Here is a 13,445-nt window from a genome sequence, read left to right on the forward strand (position 1 = left end):
CTTCTACGGTTGATTTATGTTAGTACGTGCCTCAAAATAAATACAGGAAGAGTAAGGAGTAAGGCCGCCTCCACCGCAGAGTTAATAAATTCGGTTAGTTCATAGATTAGTTGGTATGCATAAGCAGTCTTTACGCACGGGTGCTGGCTCTGGTCGGGTTAGTAGTACCTTGGTTCGAGGAGGATTGGGGGCCTGGGCCCTTGTGCATATTAGTTCGAGGAATAGGTTGGTACAAAGTTAGCTTAGCAGGGATTCGAATTCGGATTCGGTTTGCTCGCCGAAAGCTGTCAACGTGTCGGAGCTAGTACCTGCTGCTGCGCGGCTGGGTTGCTGCCTGTCTGTAAATGTAATCACCACCCACTCCCACCGCCATCTCCAGGGTCAGGTCGTCCCGCGATCCTGGACTCTGGCGTAGGGATCGCTGTGGCTTTAGCACCGTGGTCGGGTGTTCGTAGATGCGCGTTTCGTTGCTCATAAAGTTGAGCTCGCTGTTGCCCCCGGAGTTGATGGTCTCCCGGTTGCGAAGCATCACGGGCAGCTCATAGTCGCTGCTGTCCCCCCGCCTAAAGTTCATTATCGGCGACTTGCGTAGCATATCGTAGGTTAACTCATGGTCGCACAGCCGTGTCCCGTAGCTCTGGGGACTGCCGGTCTGGCGCGACGCCTGGTGGAGATTGTTAGACGAGGATCCTGAGGACTGGGGCGAACGCGAGGCGGCGCTGTGCTCCACGGGAGAGTTGGACTTGCGCAGACGGGAGGACGAGGGGTGACTGGTATCAGCAGCAGGCTGAAGGAAGCGCAGGCTTCCGTTGTTATTGTTGAGCACTGCCTCGCGATAGTCGTCGTCGAAGGAGCGCGACTCCCTTTCCACCCGCAAATTCTGGTTGCTCCCGCTGTCCCCACCGCTGCCACTTGTGTGAGCGGAGCGCGCTGATCCCTTAGAGCCACCACTGCGATTGTAGTTGCTGTAATCGAAGTCAAAGGAGCGTGCCTTGTCCGCCTCGCTCTGCCGTACTCTCACAGAAGTGCTGGACGAAGCCGGAGCTGGAGAAGCTCGAATGGTGGGCGGAAAGACGCCTCCACCAACTGGCAGCCGGGATTGCTGATATGTTCCGGCGGAAGCCTGATGTTGCTGCTGGACGGAGACAGCACCCAAATTAACAATCGACTTGTGGGTTCGATTTGGAGAGCGCTCGCTCAGCTGCAAAGATCTGCAAGAAAGCACCTATGTGGTCGTGGTCTGAAGGATCATCATCCTTAAACCTACCTGGAGCGGCGAATGCGATGCTCCTGTTCCGCCTGCTTGGCAGCCATGGCCCGCCGGTGACTGCTCGAGCTGCTTGCGGGACCGGCAACCGAGGCTGTGACAGTTGAGCTGGTGCTGGCATTGAGCGGCTCATGGGAATCGCCGCCACTGTAGCTAGAGCTGGAGGAACTGCGTGATATGTTGGGGGGCGTCTTGTCCTTGCGGGCCTCCAACGTGTTGCTTCTGGAGCCAGAGTTCTGGCGAGAGCCAGCACTCAGCGATAACTGCGACCCCTTCTTGCGTCGCTCCTCGGGAGTCAAGGATCTGGATTCGGGGGTCAGAGAGCGCTGCTTCCTCAAGCTGGTGGATGAACTGTGCGACTCGTTCCGATCGGGCGTTAAAGAGCGCTGACGCTGCATCTTGAACGGGGAGATGCTGACAGTACTGGCACCAGCCTTGGGAAACTTGTGAGTGCCGGCAGACAAGAACTCACTCAAACCGCCGTCCTCGTTGTCCACCTCATCATTGGAGAGATCTGTGAAATAAATTGTGATTTAGATGTGAGTCCGGTTGTGACCACCAAATAAGACTCTAATTTATTTCATTTATTTGCCTCCTGATGGGGCATTGCAATTTGCCTAATCATGGGACATTAATCGGCCTCGCAAAAAGTGGATACTAGTTACTACTATGCACAGGGACAGCAGGAGAGATTGGTCAATGACATGGGTAACGACTTACCTGATCTCGCTCCGCTGTCACAAGAGTTGAGCCGCTGGCTCTTGGACGTATCAAAGCTGCGAAAGCGCGACACTCCCACGCTGGGGGCCGCAGGATGCTGAACCAGAGGTCCTGCGCTGCCCACCCGACTGAATTGGGACTTGCGTGAACGTCCCAGGGCATGGGTCTTAGCCCGCTCTGCGGTCCGTTCGTGGCGGGAGCGGGGCGAGTATTTGGCCTGACTGCCTGTTGCTGCGGCAACGCTGTAGACAGGCGGCGCCTCCTTCACAGCGGCATTCAAATAAGCTGTCGTCTGCGCTATGTGTGGATTCAGATACTTGGGCGAGTTGTCTCGGCTGCGCAGGGAACCACTGCTGCCGCCGCCGCTTTCCCGCTTCGTTAGGTAGTTGGGGGAGTTTCCCGTCAGGGTGCTAAAGTTTGGCGACCGTTCCCGCTGCCCAGCCAGCACGGCCAGGTTGAGGGGACGCTCTGACAGGTTGCCATCGAAGCTGCGAGAGAAGGTCTCCACATAGTTGTCCGGAGGCTGCGGTCGACGCGTGTCGTACTCGAAGCTGCGAGAGAAGACCATGCCTTTGACGGACACGTTGGCCGGATGTTGGCCAACCAACTGGGTCTGGGACTGGAGCGGCACAGGCAGGGGTAGCGGAGGTCCTTGGGAACGCATTGGCTTCAGACGCACACTGCGGCTATTGTCCTGGAAAGCGGGCGGTGGCGACAAAATCGGTGTGATGGGTGAGTCCAAGTCGTTGGGGCTTTTGACTGGGAGAAAGCCTGGTCTCTCGTTGAGAATATTGGCCAGCTGGGGATCGATAATCCGATAGCCCGGCCGCAAGGCAGCCTCCCGCGATGAGTAGCCACCCAAACGCGCCTCGTTCCTCTGTATTAACTCCTCCACCTTGGAGCCGACAAACTTGGGCTCAGAAATGCCCATGCCGGATGGTGGCTGCTGGTGCTGCTGAACGAACGATTGGCGGGCCAGGTCCGAGCGCCGTCCGTGGTCCATGGGAACACCGCGAATGGCAGGACGGCCGCCACCATTCTGCTGGCCGTAGTTCAGCCGGCGATAGCCCTCGCAGTTGTCATCCTTGCCAGAGCCACGCTTCGTGTTGACCTGCACCCAGCCGGACTTGTTGAGGAATATCTCCTCCTTTGTGGTGCCCGGTGACATGGAGTTTCGGCCATGGAAATGCTCTCCGAACAGATAGGTGGGGACTCCGTTCGAGCCAGCCGTTAGATGGGAGGCCGCAGAGCTCCCATTGGCACTCCCGCCACCCATGTGGTGATAGTGCATCCTGCGCGCCTCCAGCTTCTCGTTAAAGCTGCGGTTCGACGCCTCGAGACTTTCGCGCCTCTTGGCGACGTATTGCTGGAAAGCGGAGAGGTGCGGCGGTGCCTGTGATGCCTGCTGCTGTTGCTGCTGACGTTGCTGCTTCTGGGCCGATGTGTTCTTTTTCGGCGTGCTTATCTCTGATGCGTTCTTTTGGGACTCTGGAGTGACGGCTCGCTGTCGGGTCTTGAGTGGCTGCTGGACTGCTGCTTCGGGCGACTCGGTGACATCTTCGACGGCTTCATGACGCTGCTGTTGCTGCTGCTGACGCTGCTGCAGATGCTTCGAGGGACTGGTGCGGGAGCGGGTGCGTCGACGCTTTGGCAGAGCTGGCAGCGGGAGAGTGCTAACGTCTAGTTTCTCGAGTGTCGAGGACGAGAGCTCGTCGTTCTGGGACTCCCGAGTGATGGAGTCGCGTGTCAGGTGACTGTCGTCCGATTGTGCCTCGCTAGAGTCGAGGCAGGCGTAGTCCTGACGTGTCAGTGCTCTGGGCTGTGCTGGATTCCCCGAGGCTGCCGCAGATACGGGTGCATCTGTGTCGGGTGTCGGTTCACTGCAAGAGATGAGCAATTTTCTGTAGAGCTTTTCAAGCCACACCTAGTATTTCTACGCGTGGACCGGAATATCTGCTATTTACATTCCTAGAAACTGCATTTTTAATTGGTTGATAAAAGGATTTTAAAAAATCAATCTTATAAGTAGTTAATAAATCTTAAAAGTCTCTACTTTGAGCCCTGCTTTGAGATGGTCTGCCAGCTCTAGTGGACATAGCTTCTCACATTGAATTGGCTATTGAAAGCCCTTATCTGATTGAGCCCTAATACTACACAGCAAAGACCTGCCCTGCTGGCGGCCCTAATGGCTAGGATAATCGACACAGAGTGCCGGTGGTGCTCGAACAACGGTTCAATGTCCGGGAACATGGTTCAGCACTCGCCTGAACTCGTTGACATCTGCACAAATGCAGTAGCTAACGCCGGCAGTGCAGTCTGCGAATGTAAGTGCTTTGCCTTGTTGCTGCCACTGCGGCTTACTGACAGCGGCAGGATGGTGGCAGTGTGCTCTGCTGATACAATATTCATCCGCCGAAAAACCCACAGTTTGTGGACCCTCTGACTATTCTGGCCTGGCTACTCATGCCTAACGCTGGCCAAGATCGACCCGAAGGCTGCCAAAAGCCATCCAAACTTGACCCTGAAACGTACACAGTGGGTAAGTGGCAAGAAAATCTCTTTCCATGTGACGCAGTGCGTGAGCGTGTGTGTGGGAAAAAATGTGGCTGAACGAGTTGCAGAACGAGATACAAATGCACAAATACCTACATTTATTTTTACGAGCATGCAGCCCATGCTCGGATTGCAGGGTATGAGGTGGGTGTCATCAGGGACGATAAGCAGCACAGCTTGACTTTAAATTAGGGTAACTAGTCTGGCCAATACATGGGCGAAAAAGTGTCTGTGACAGCTTTTCGTAGAGAAGGGCAATAACCGTCTGCTGCTGCTGCAGGAACTTTATCTACTTTACATGCCAGCTAATACCGCTCCAGATGGGCACTTCCGGGAGCGAGCTCCAACACCAAGTTAAGCTCCCTTCCGTCTCAACGCTTGTATCTTTCAAGTAGGTTCGATTTTTGAAATGACACCTAATAGGCCGGAATATAATAAAGCGAAGATGCCACTACTCGAAAGGCTCAGAACCTAAATCCAAAGAAAGCTCTTCAGCTTCAGCCGCCCCACGCTGCCGCTTTTGGCATACGAATATAATCACCTAAAAACTTGTCATTCCAAAATGGTCAACGGCCAACAACAAACTCAATATTTATTTCGGTTCGTTGCCTCGGCCTCTCAAATGCTGTTGCCTGTGTGGGCGTCACATCTTTTAGTCCAATTTGGGAAGCGATGGCATTTATTGGATATGGACCACGCTGAGTCTTAAGAGAGTTGCTTGGGCACTAAGTTCTTGTGGCCCGACGTCTCGCAATTCAATGTATCACTTTTTAATACTACACCGGGGTCCCAGGTATCGATCCACAATGGTTGCATTTTATACTCTGGCAGGAGGGTTTATACTTTTAATGCATTTTTGGATTAGTTATGATCGTTTTTAAATGTAAACTGCAAGGGTATGCAAACATCGTGTAGTTGGCCTCATTTCTTGCTAAAGGGTATTTTCCTTCCGGACTTCCTTATTCGTTTAACCCTATAGCAGAGAGCAGACAATCAGCAAACAATAAAATGAGATTCACAACTCGTTTGGTTATATTCAGAAATCTTGGAGTGCGTGGGAAATGCCAAGATTCTCGACAGCCTACGAAAATATTTGAATTCGTCACAAGTTGGCCTGACTTGACTCAGTAAATACGTTGAAAGATACTCAATAAACTGTAATATTTCATATTCCAGCTAGACAGGCTTTGAAATATTTGTAATACTTCAAACACAAACCGGAAAGGAGGGCTAGAAAGTGTGTTCGAGTAAAAGGACATCGCCGCCACTGGCATAAACAGGAAGTGTGAGCCACTCTCTCGAAATAAAGCGCTAATTACATACCGCTTACCCGGGCACACACTTGCTCGCGGGGCGAGTTTTTATTTCTGCAAGCTCTCTCGGATAATTTCTGCGTGTTTGCACTCATAATTTTGCCATTAAATATGCATAGAGGCATGCCTGGGACTGTGTCTTTAACTCAAATTAGTTTAATGGCCGTGCTTTCATTACCGAGTGATCAAAAGTTGATCAGCCTCTTAATTGCAATTTAATATAATTATGAATATTAAGAAAAGCAGGCATTAAATGGTAGAATTTTCAACCTGCTAAACTTTTTTTAAGACCCAGAATTTATAGATAATATTAGTTATTCTTTTTGAAACTGTGCAGAATGTAAGGGTATACTTTAAATATTATTATTATCGATAGAGCCATCGTTGGCTTTACACCTCTAGTGCAATGTACCAAGTGAAAGTTAGGTAAGTGAACAATGTGGCCTCTCGCTAAGGAATTTTACTCTTACTCCGATTTGAATTATTCGTACGCAGCCTCAGAGATGAAAGCCATTTGCCTTCTAAAACTTCAGCTGGCTGATGATTCGATCTTTGTACAAGCACGTACATAGGTAACATCCAAGAGGACGAAAGTTTCCATTAAAAAATGTTTGCTCGCTGTCTATTGCCGGTTTGGATATCGTAAATAAAAATAAAAATAAAAATGCACAGAAACTCCACAGCACATGGTATGCATTGCTCATAAAACTGGTTTTCAATCACTTTAGGCCGCACTTGTCTTCGCCGGAGCGGAGCAGAGCAGAGCGCGCAGGACGATGCTGAGGACGGGTACTAGCAAATCGATTGCATTATCTCTCGCATACCTGTTAGTCAACTTGCACTTTCGACTGGGGCCAGAGTCAGAGTCAGCTAGCCATTTTACTAGCCAAGCTAGTAGAAGCTGAGCCGCTTCTTCGGGCCCCGCGATGTGGTAACGTTGGGTAAACTGCAGCGGCATTGACTAAAAGCCAATGACCAAATGAAGTTGTGGCCATAGGAAACAAGTTTCACATTTTCCATACCATATTTGCAAGCGCACAGCACCGTCCGCACATCGTGTTCGTAATGATCGGGCTTCATAATTATCGGCTGACTGCATGCAATTTGCACTGCTTCAATTGCAAAATGCCAGTTAACTTTTATTGTTTGTCGGCCCAAAAGGTTTTGAAGGTCGTCCCGAATTTTGCAAAATACTTTGCCGAAATTTAACCGAACGCACTCGAACTCGGCGGCGGCGAATAGGTTTCTGATTTGATTTGTCGTTGGCCCTGGTTTCGATTTCGATTTCTCACTTGTCTGAGCTCTTGCAGAGCACCACGAACTGAACTTGTTTTCAATTAGCCGTGCTTGAAATACACGCGTTTAATTGAAAAGCTATAGCTAAGCCATCTCGGCCGACTCGAAAAAAGGCATTTCTCAGGCGGAACAAATGTTTTTTTCCTACATTTTGTAACGCACACATCGAGGCGTCGTTAAACAAGGATGACATGAAATTATTATTTTCTCCTTGTTTTCCAGTTACAAACAATTCAGCCAGACTGCGGTTGTGTGTTGTGTGGAACACAATGCGTGGAACACACACAAGTGTATAGGTAAATGATTGAATACCAGCACAGAGCTGGGAAACAAAGGACAAAATTGATTTATGTAGGCCGGTCTCGTATTGAGGGGGGGGACTGCTCTTTGCGGAAATTATTGATTGCCGAATTTTTTTATTGAAGCAGGGACATGGGAAAGCGAGCAGCCTATTATTACAATCTAATAAATGTAATGCAAGCTCGTGTGTCACAGGATACGCTCAATATAAATGATTAAATTAAACTGACCCTGGGCAATTGTTCTTTTATCAAAAGTATGCTCTTAAATCGATTGGCTGCAGGTGCTGTCGCCCAAGATGTTTACTCTTGGTTAATATACTACAGTCGCTTCTGTCATAAGGAGGTTATTTCCCTTGTTTACCCTTGTCAAAAGCAACTCATTGCCGTTCGGTAATCAAGTTGCTGAAGTTCCACCAGCTGGTGACAGTTCACATCCTGAGGCCATACTTCTGCGAATCGCACTCGTCGATTAATCACAAGACATCGAGGGCGCCTGGAGCCAAGTCATTCCTAAGCAAGGAGGTATTTAATGAGTCCCCCCCAGCCCTTTGATGGGCTGGCGCTTAATTATAGCACCTCTCCCAATCAAATTTTCAAAGTCGCGGTACTGCACTTGTTTTTAGAAGCAAAAAATATATAGATAGTATTGTAAGGACTTTAAGAATCTTATCTGCTCACTGGTCAATGGAGTCGTGGGGTCCAAATCGTAGGGGGGAGAAAGCAGCTGGGCCCACCTTCGCTTCACGGCAGTCGCATTAAAGTTTGAAGTTCGGACTCCAATTCCGAGGAGAGGCCAACACAAGGTAGCACCAAATGTGGCGCAAAGCAGCACTCTCAGGAGCTGCTGCGCACTCAATTTCACTCTCGTGGAATGCAAATAAATTCACTAGCCTAATTAACGCACTCTAAAACTAAAAGTTGAGTGTGTACGGACGTTGAATATGTTTTAGGCTTTAGACTTCACTGTTTGAATACATCCATTCGACCCGGGGACACTTTAGTTTCGCGGAGCACACAAGAAAAGTGAAGCGAATGTGTATTTTTTGCATGCCTACTGAGTGGCCATCGCGATTGCACTCGGAGGGAAAGAAGGAACAACAAGTGTTCCTCTGCCACTACTGTTGACACTTGAATTTGCACCTCCGTTTCCGTTTCCTCTTCCGTGCGGAATAAAGTTCAAGTTCTTGGCTATTTAGCTACACATTTAAGGCTGGTTGGGAGCAAATACCTGTGCGATACCGCTGGCGCTGCGCTGTCGCTATCCGTGTTGCCAACCGTCTTGCGACTGAATCTGAGCTCGGCTGCGCTGTTGCTGGCGATGTTGGTGAGGCTCGTGTTGCCAGCGTTGGTGTTGTTGGTTGTTGTGGGGAGCCCGACTCCGATGTCGGATGTTGCTGGTTGCCCCTCTGAACATATCGCAGCAACATGTTGGCTGGGGGCCTTCTTGTCGTGTTTTGTTTTGCTTCTTTTTTCGTATTCCTCTTTCAAAGTCGAGCCCGTGGCTTCGGGCGGCTTAGGGGAAGGCGGAGATGGAGACGGAGGCCGGGAGTTCAGACCCAGTTGGCTCTCTGCTGCAGGGAGCAGCGTCGAAGGGGGCGGCCTGTCCTCCTCAGCTGGGCTTCGATGCTTCTTTGTGGACTCCGCATCGTCGCTGCCAATATTGATGACATTCCCTTCCGGTCTGCCCGCGATGGCCGACGGCGCAGGCTCAGCAGGAGGCGGGGACAGAATATCCTCGACAGAGTGCGCCATTTCGCTGTCAGTGGCGGCCTTGCCTTGATTCCCGTTAGCAATGGTGTCCGCCAGCGCCTGTGTAGCTGTCGCCATGTCGGACGGGCCCTATAAGAGAATCATTTAATTAAAATCTTTGTTGTCTTCACTTTCACATGATGTAAAAATATACCTCCCATATACTATGTAGCTCAATGAACTCAATTTAATTATTACATGTTGAGTGGTTTGTGCCCCTTCTGGGTATTTGTATTAAAAACCAAATTAAATGAATACACATTCTTCATATAAAGTTAGATTAAAATAGTCGCGTATTAAGATTAAACTTAAAATAATAACAATGACAGAAATATTCAAATATAGTTGGATTAAAATAGTTTTTGCATTAAAAACCAAATTAAAATTGATCAAATTATTCAAATATAGTTAGATTACCAAGACCAAATTAAGGCTGATGAAATTCTTAATATATAATTGGACTTAAATAGTCAAATTAAGATTGATATTAAAATATTCGCGTATTTAGGGGTGAGTAAAAGTTAATACAGGATTATACAACGATTAATAACATATACAGGCCTGTTCTAGTTTCCACTTCCGCAAAATTTATTCGGATTCGGATTTCCCTGACCTGTTCTAGTATTCACTTCCGCAAAATTCTTACGGATTCGTATTTCCCTCTGTTAAGTCTCTGTTAATTTGCAGGCGAAACGTTCGGAAACTTTCAGTGTGCCATTTGGCCGGCGGATTCAAATCCGCAAAATCAGAAATTAATTATTTTAAAATACAATGCGCTTATGAAAATTACAAATGTTAATTTTATTTTATTCCTTGAAGTTTTAAGAACATTATTGAGTAATGGAATTAATTAATACTAACATACTTGATTTATAAATAATTATTTTGTGGGTGCACCTTAAAATCGGTTCGATTCTAACCTTCAACATTATTGCACAGCCGCCGCAGCTGTTTCGTATTTGAGAGGGACTATTTAAGGGTTGTCAGCGTACAAAAAAATAAGCGGTGGAATATGTTTCACGTTAATTTTAAACAATCGTTGTACTAATTGGTCTTTTATTATAAGAACTATTATTAACCTATGCTAAAAAAATAGTTTTGTTCAAAATATCACCAAAATTATTGTACAAACTGTGCGTGATGTGAAGGGTATTTTTTTCCTTGACCTCAGCAACTCTTTTATGAGGTGCATTTTACAGCACTATCTGTAAAAAATTTCACAACACTGCCTAAGAACACCTAACTAACACCCGCAATTTAATTTCAATAATTTCAACCATTTAAGTAAAAATAACGCTCAAAAGTTTATTTAATTGACAATTTCTATTAGGAGGAAGCATAGAAATCAAGCGCAGGTTGAGATTTTCATCTTATTTATGGAAAAAATGATATTGCCAGAGGCAACACAAAGGCTGAATTGGGACGGGCAAAACAGATGACAACCGCATAAGTTTTTCAATACTTCTTATCGAACTTTTCCAGTACTACGCCGAAAACAGATGACTGAAGTTTTAAATATTTCAAATTAACATTTTACAGCCAAGAATGCTTGTACCTTTAATTTTATGTAATTACGTACTTAGGTTGGACGACAAAATCGTATTAGCCCGGTATTGACAAAACTCAGGCAAAATACACGCGTTTGTCTATACCGGCCAGCTGATATTCCTTGGGAACAAAAGGCACCAGGGGGAAATATTACAAAAGGTCCCTAAACTAACAAGGGAAATCGCTTATGTTAAAGGGAAATCCGCAAATGTTATCAAATTCACTTCCGAGTGGAAACTAGAACAGGCCTGATAATAGACAAAGTAAGCTTAAAATAAGAAAGACAGGACTCTGGCCACACTGAAGTCGCGCCAGGGCCTATATAAAGCGGGCCACGGCCCTGGAGGAATCACTTAGCAGCCGACTGCGATTGGGTCGAGTTAACCTCCCCAGTAGTTAGCAGCGAAGTCACTTTTTGGGAACTCTGGTTCCTATTTATAAATCGTAGTTAGTCTCATAATCGCATAATCCTCTAGCGTTCTACTCTGGGACGGGGTCGGAATCTCTTACAGCAACCACGCCTGAACCAAATAAATATGTATATCTGCACAGACCCTGGACGTCCCGCTGACTACCCGTGGACGACAGGACGTTACAAAATTTGGGGATAAAACTTAATGTTTTTGGTTTATTTTGCTCTCAGTAAATGCTTGTCGATGTTGGCTTTTCTGCGCGATTTTTTTCTTTTTAGAGTGGCTACGGGGTTTTGTAATACGAAATCCCAATAATACCGAATATTAAAGTTAGGAAAATTTTGAGCCTTTTTTTGTTTTAAATTTTTTTTTTTCTTAAATTCAAAATAAAACTTTAAACATATATGCATATATCTATGGAAAGGTAATATTACAAGCTTTAAGATACAATTTTTTATCCTGCATATTTGTCTTTATCTACACCTTCAACTCGCGACATTTTTCCGAAAAAAAGAGCAATATTTGCAAAACTGACGCTTGGGAATTTCACAATGTGCTTTCAGAGGTGCATGTGGCATCTTATCGATAAATTTCCTTTTCGATTGAATGCAGCAGTGTTGCCAGATGAAAATTTGGCTCTCCCCCTAAAAAATCGCCAAAAGTTGAAATTTCCCCCTAAAAAATGCAGTTTTCCCCCTAAATTAAAAAAATCAGTTAATTTCATAAATATAAGGACGAAACATATTTTTGTTAGTTAATTTTAATGTTTTTTTATACATATGCATCGATAATTTTTTCTGAAAACTCGGCATGGAAACCTCTTTGTTCACAAAAAGTTTCAAAAGTTGTTGCAATTGTTGGGTAAATCATAAATTCTACAATGTTTTTTTAAAACATAGTATTAATACAAGTTAAAAAAAAACCCTAAACTTTCCCCCTAAAAATTCTTCCCCCCTAAAATTCCCACTAGTACATCAAAAAACCCCTAAATCTAGGGGGAAAACCCCTAACCTGGGAACACTGGAATGCAGAAAGGATTGGTAATCGAAACATCGATGATTGAGAGGATCAGTTATCGCTGATGTGCCATCTCTATTGAAATATCAAATTGGACGCGAATCATAAACGGGGCAAATTAAATTGTGAATTGAAAGTTATAAAAAGTGCCGGTTGTTGGAAACGTGTTTTCCAGCTTAAGAAGATCACCGCCTTCGCCACGCGTATATAATTACAGCCCAAAGTCCCTGTCCAAATTCCCACGCCGCCTACGTTCTTCGTATTTACACATACACACAATCGGTAAGTACAGCCATTTGCATTTTTCCTTACGTTATTAACATAACTTAAATTATTAAGTCCTTACGTACTTGAGCTTATTTCGCATATATAATATATTTCGAAATATATATAGGGGAGAGTGGGGTTAGGTGAACCACGGGGATAGATGGACCACTACAAATATTTCACCATCTGTCATGATTTGGTGCGCCATCTTATGTATGTTGCTTACTTAGTCCATATTCTAACCTCACACCCACGCACAGTCGCGTCAAACGATTGTTGTCGTTTTTATCGCTAATCGAAGTTTGTATCGCCGTTTGCAGCTTCAATTGTGACCTAACGTTTTCTTGAAAAAATTTTATCGTGCTTCGCCAGTGGCATTGAACTTTATAAAATTGTATTTTATCGTAAGTAGACGCAAATTATGATATTTTCACGGATGGCTCACGCAGTTTAAATATTTCATATTTTCTTCAAATCACTTCTAATTGGCTAATGACTTGTGGGGATACATGAACCACCAGGACTTACGAGGGTACCCAAAGGCTAAAACACGAAAACAGACGACTCGGGGAAGAAAACGAGGAAGGAGTACCATTGCTACAGACTCACCGCAGAAAAATTGATCGCGGAAAAACGCAATCAGAAAACTCAAGAAAAAAGAAAGAATAAAAACAAAAATAAGAATAAATAGCAATATTGTAATGTTTGATTTCATGCTGTAGAGGTGAAATGTTTATATTCGAACAGAAAGAAGGCATGCACAAAGAAATAAATTACATTTTTTTTATACAATTGCAGTTTTTGTGCTATTCTGATAGGTGGTTCAACTATCCCCACGGGTGGGGATACCTGAACCATTCAAGACAAAAATTTGGAAAGCAAATAAACTTTATAAAACAAAAGATAGTATTTTTGCATAATACTTAATATCCAAGGAATGTGGGCTCTTTTAGATTTCTATATACAGCAGACCCTAAGTCGAATTGTTCAGACATAATAA

The 13,445-nt window shown here is 45.7% G+C and overlaps 1 protein-coding gene and 1 long non-coding RNA gene across 2 annotated transcripts in view; one reads left to right on the top strand and one right to left on the bottom strand.

Moving 5' to 3' along the window:
* RhoGEF3 (Rho guanine nucleotide exchange factor 3) overlaps nucleotides 1-13,445 on the bottom strand; it is a 34,563-nt gene that overhangs the window by 19,755 nt on the left and 1,363 nt on the right. The window contains exons 3-6 of the mRNA XM_017173272.3: nucleotides 8,680-9,290; nucleotides 1,988-3,867; nucleotides 1,268-1,781; nucleotides 309-1,211 (exon numbers count right to left, since the gene is read on the bottom strand). Of these exons, the coding sequence (XP_017028761.2) occupies nucleotides 309-1,211; nucleotides 1,268-1,781; nucleotides 1,988-3,867; nucleotides 8,680-9,290 (3,908 nt within the window). The remainder of the gene's footprint in view (nucleotides 1-308; nucleotides 1,212-1,267; nucleotides 1,782-1,987; nucleotides 3,868-8,679; nucleotides 9,291-13,445) is intronic.
* LOC138928285 (uncharacterized) lies at nucleotides 5,660-6,528 on the top strand. Its single transcript, XR_011444795.1, has 2 exons — nucleotides 5,660-6,279; nucleotides 6,349-6,528. It is a non-coding gene; the product is annotated as an uncharacterized lncRNA (long non-coding RNA).

This window comes from Drosophila kikkawai, chromosome 3L (genome assembly GCF_030179895.1).
Source record: "Drosophila kikkawai strain 14028-0561.14 chromosome 3L, DkikHiC1v2, whole genome shotgun sequence".
NCBI lineage: Eukaryota > Metazoa > Arthropoda > Insecta > Diptera > Drosophilidae > Drosophila > Drosophila kikkawai.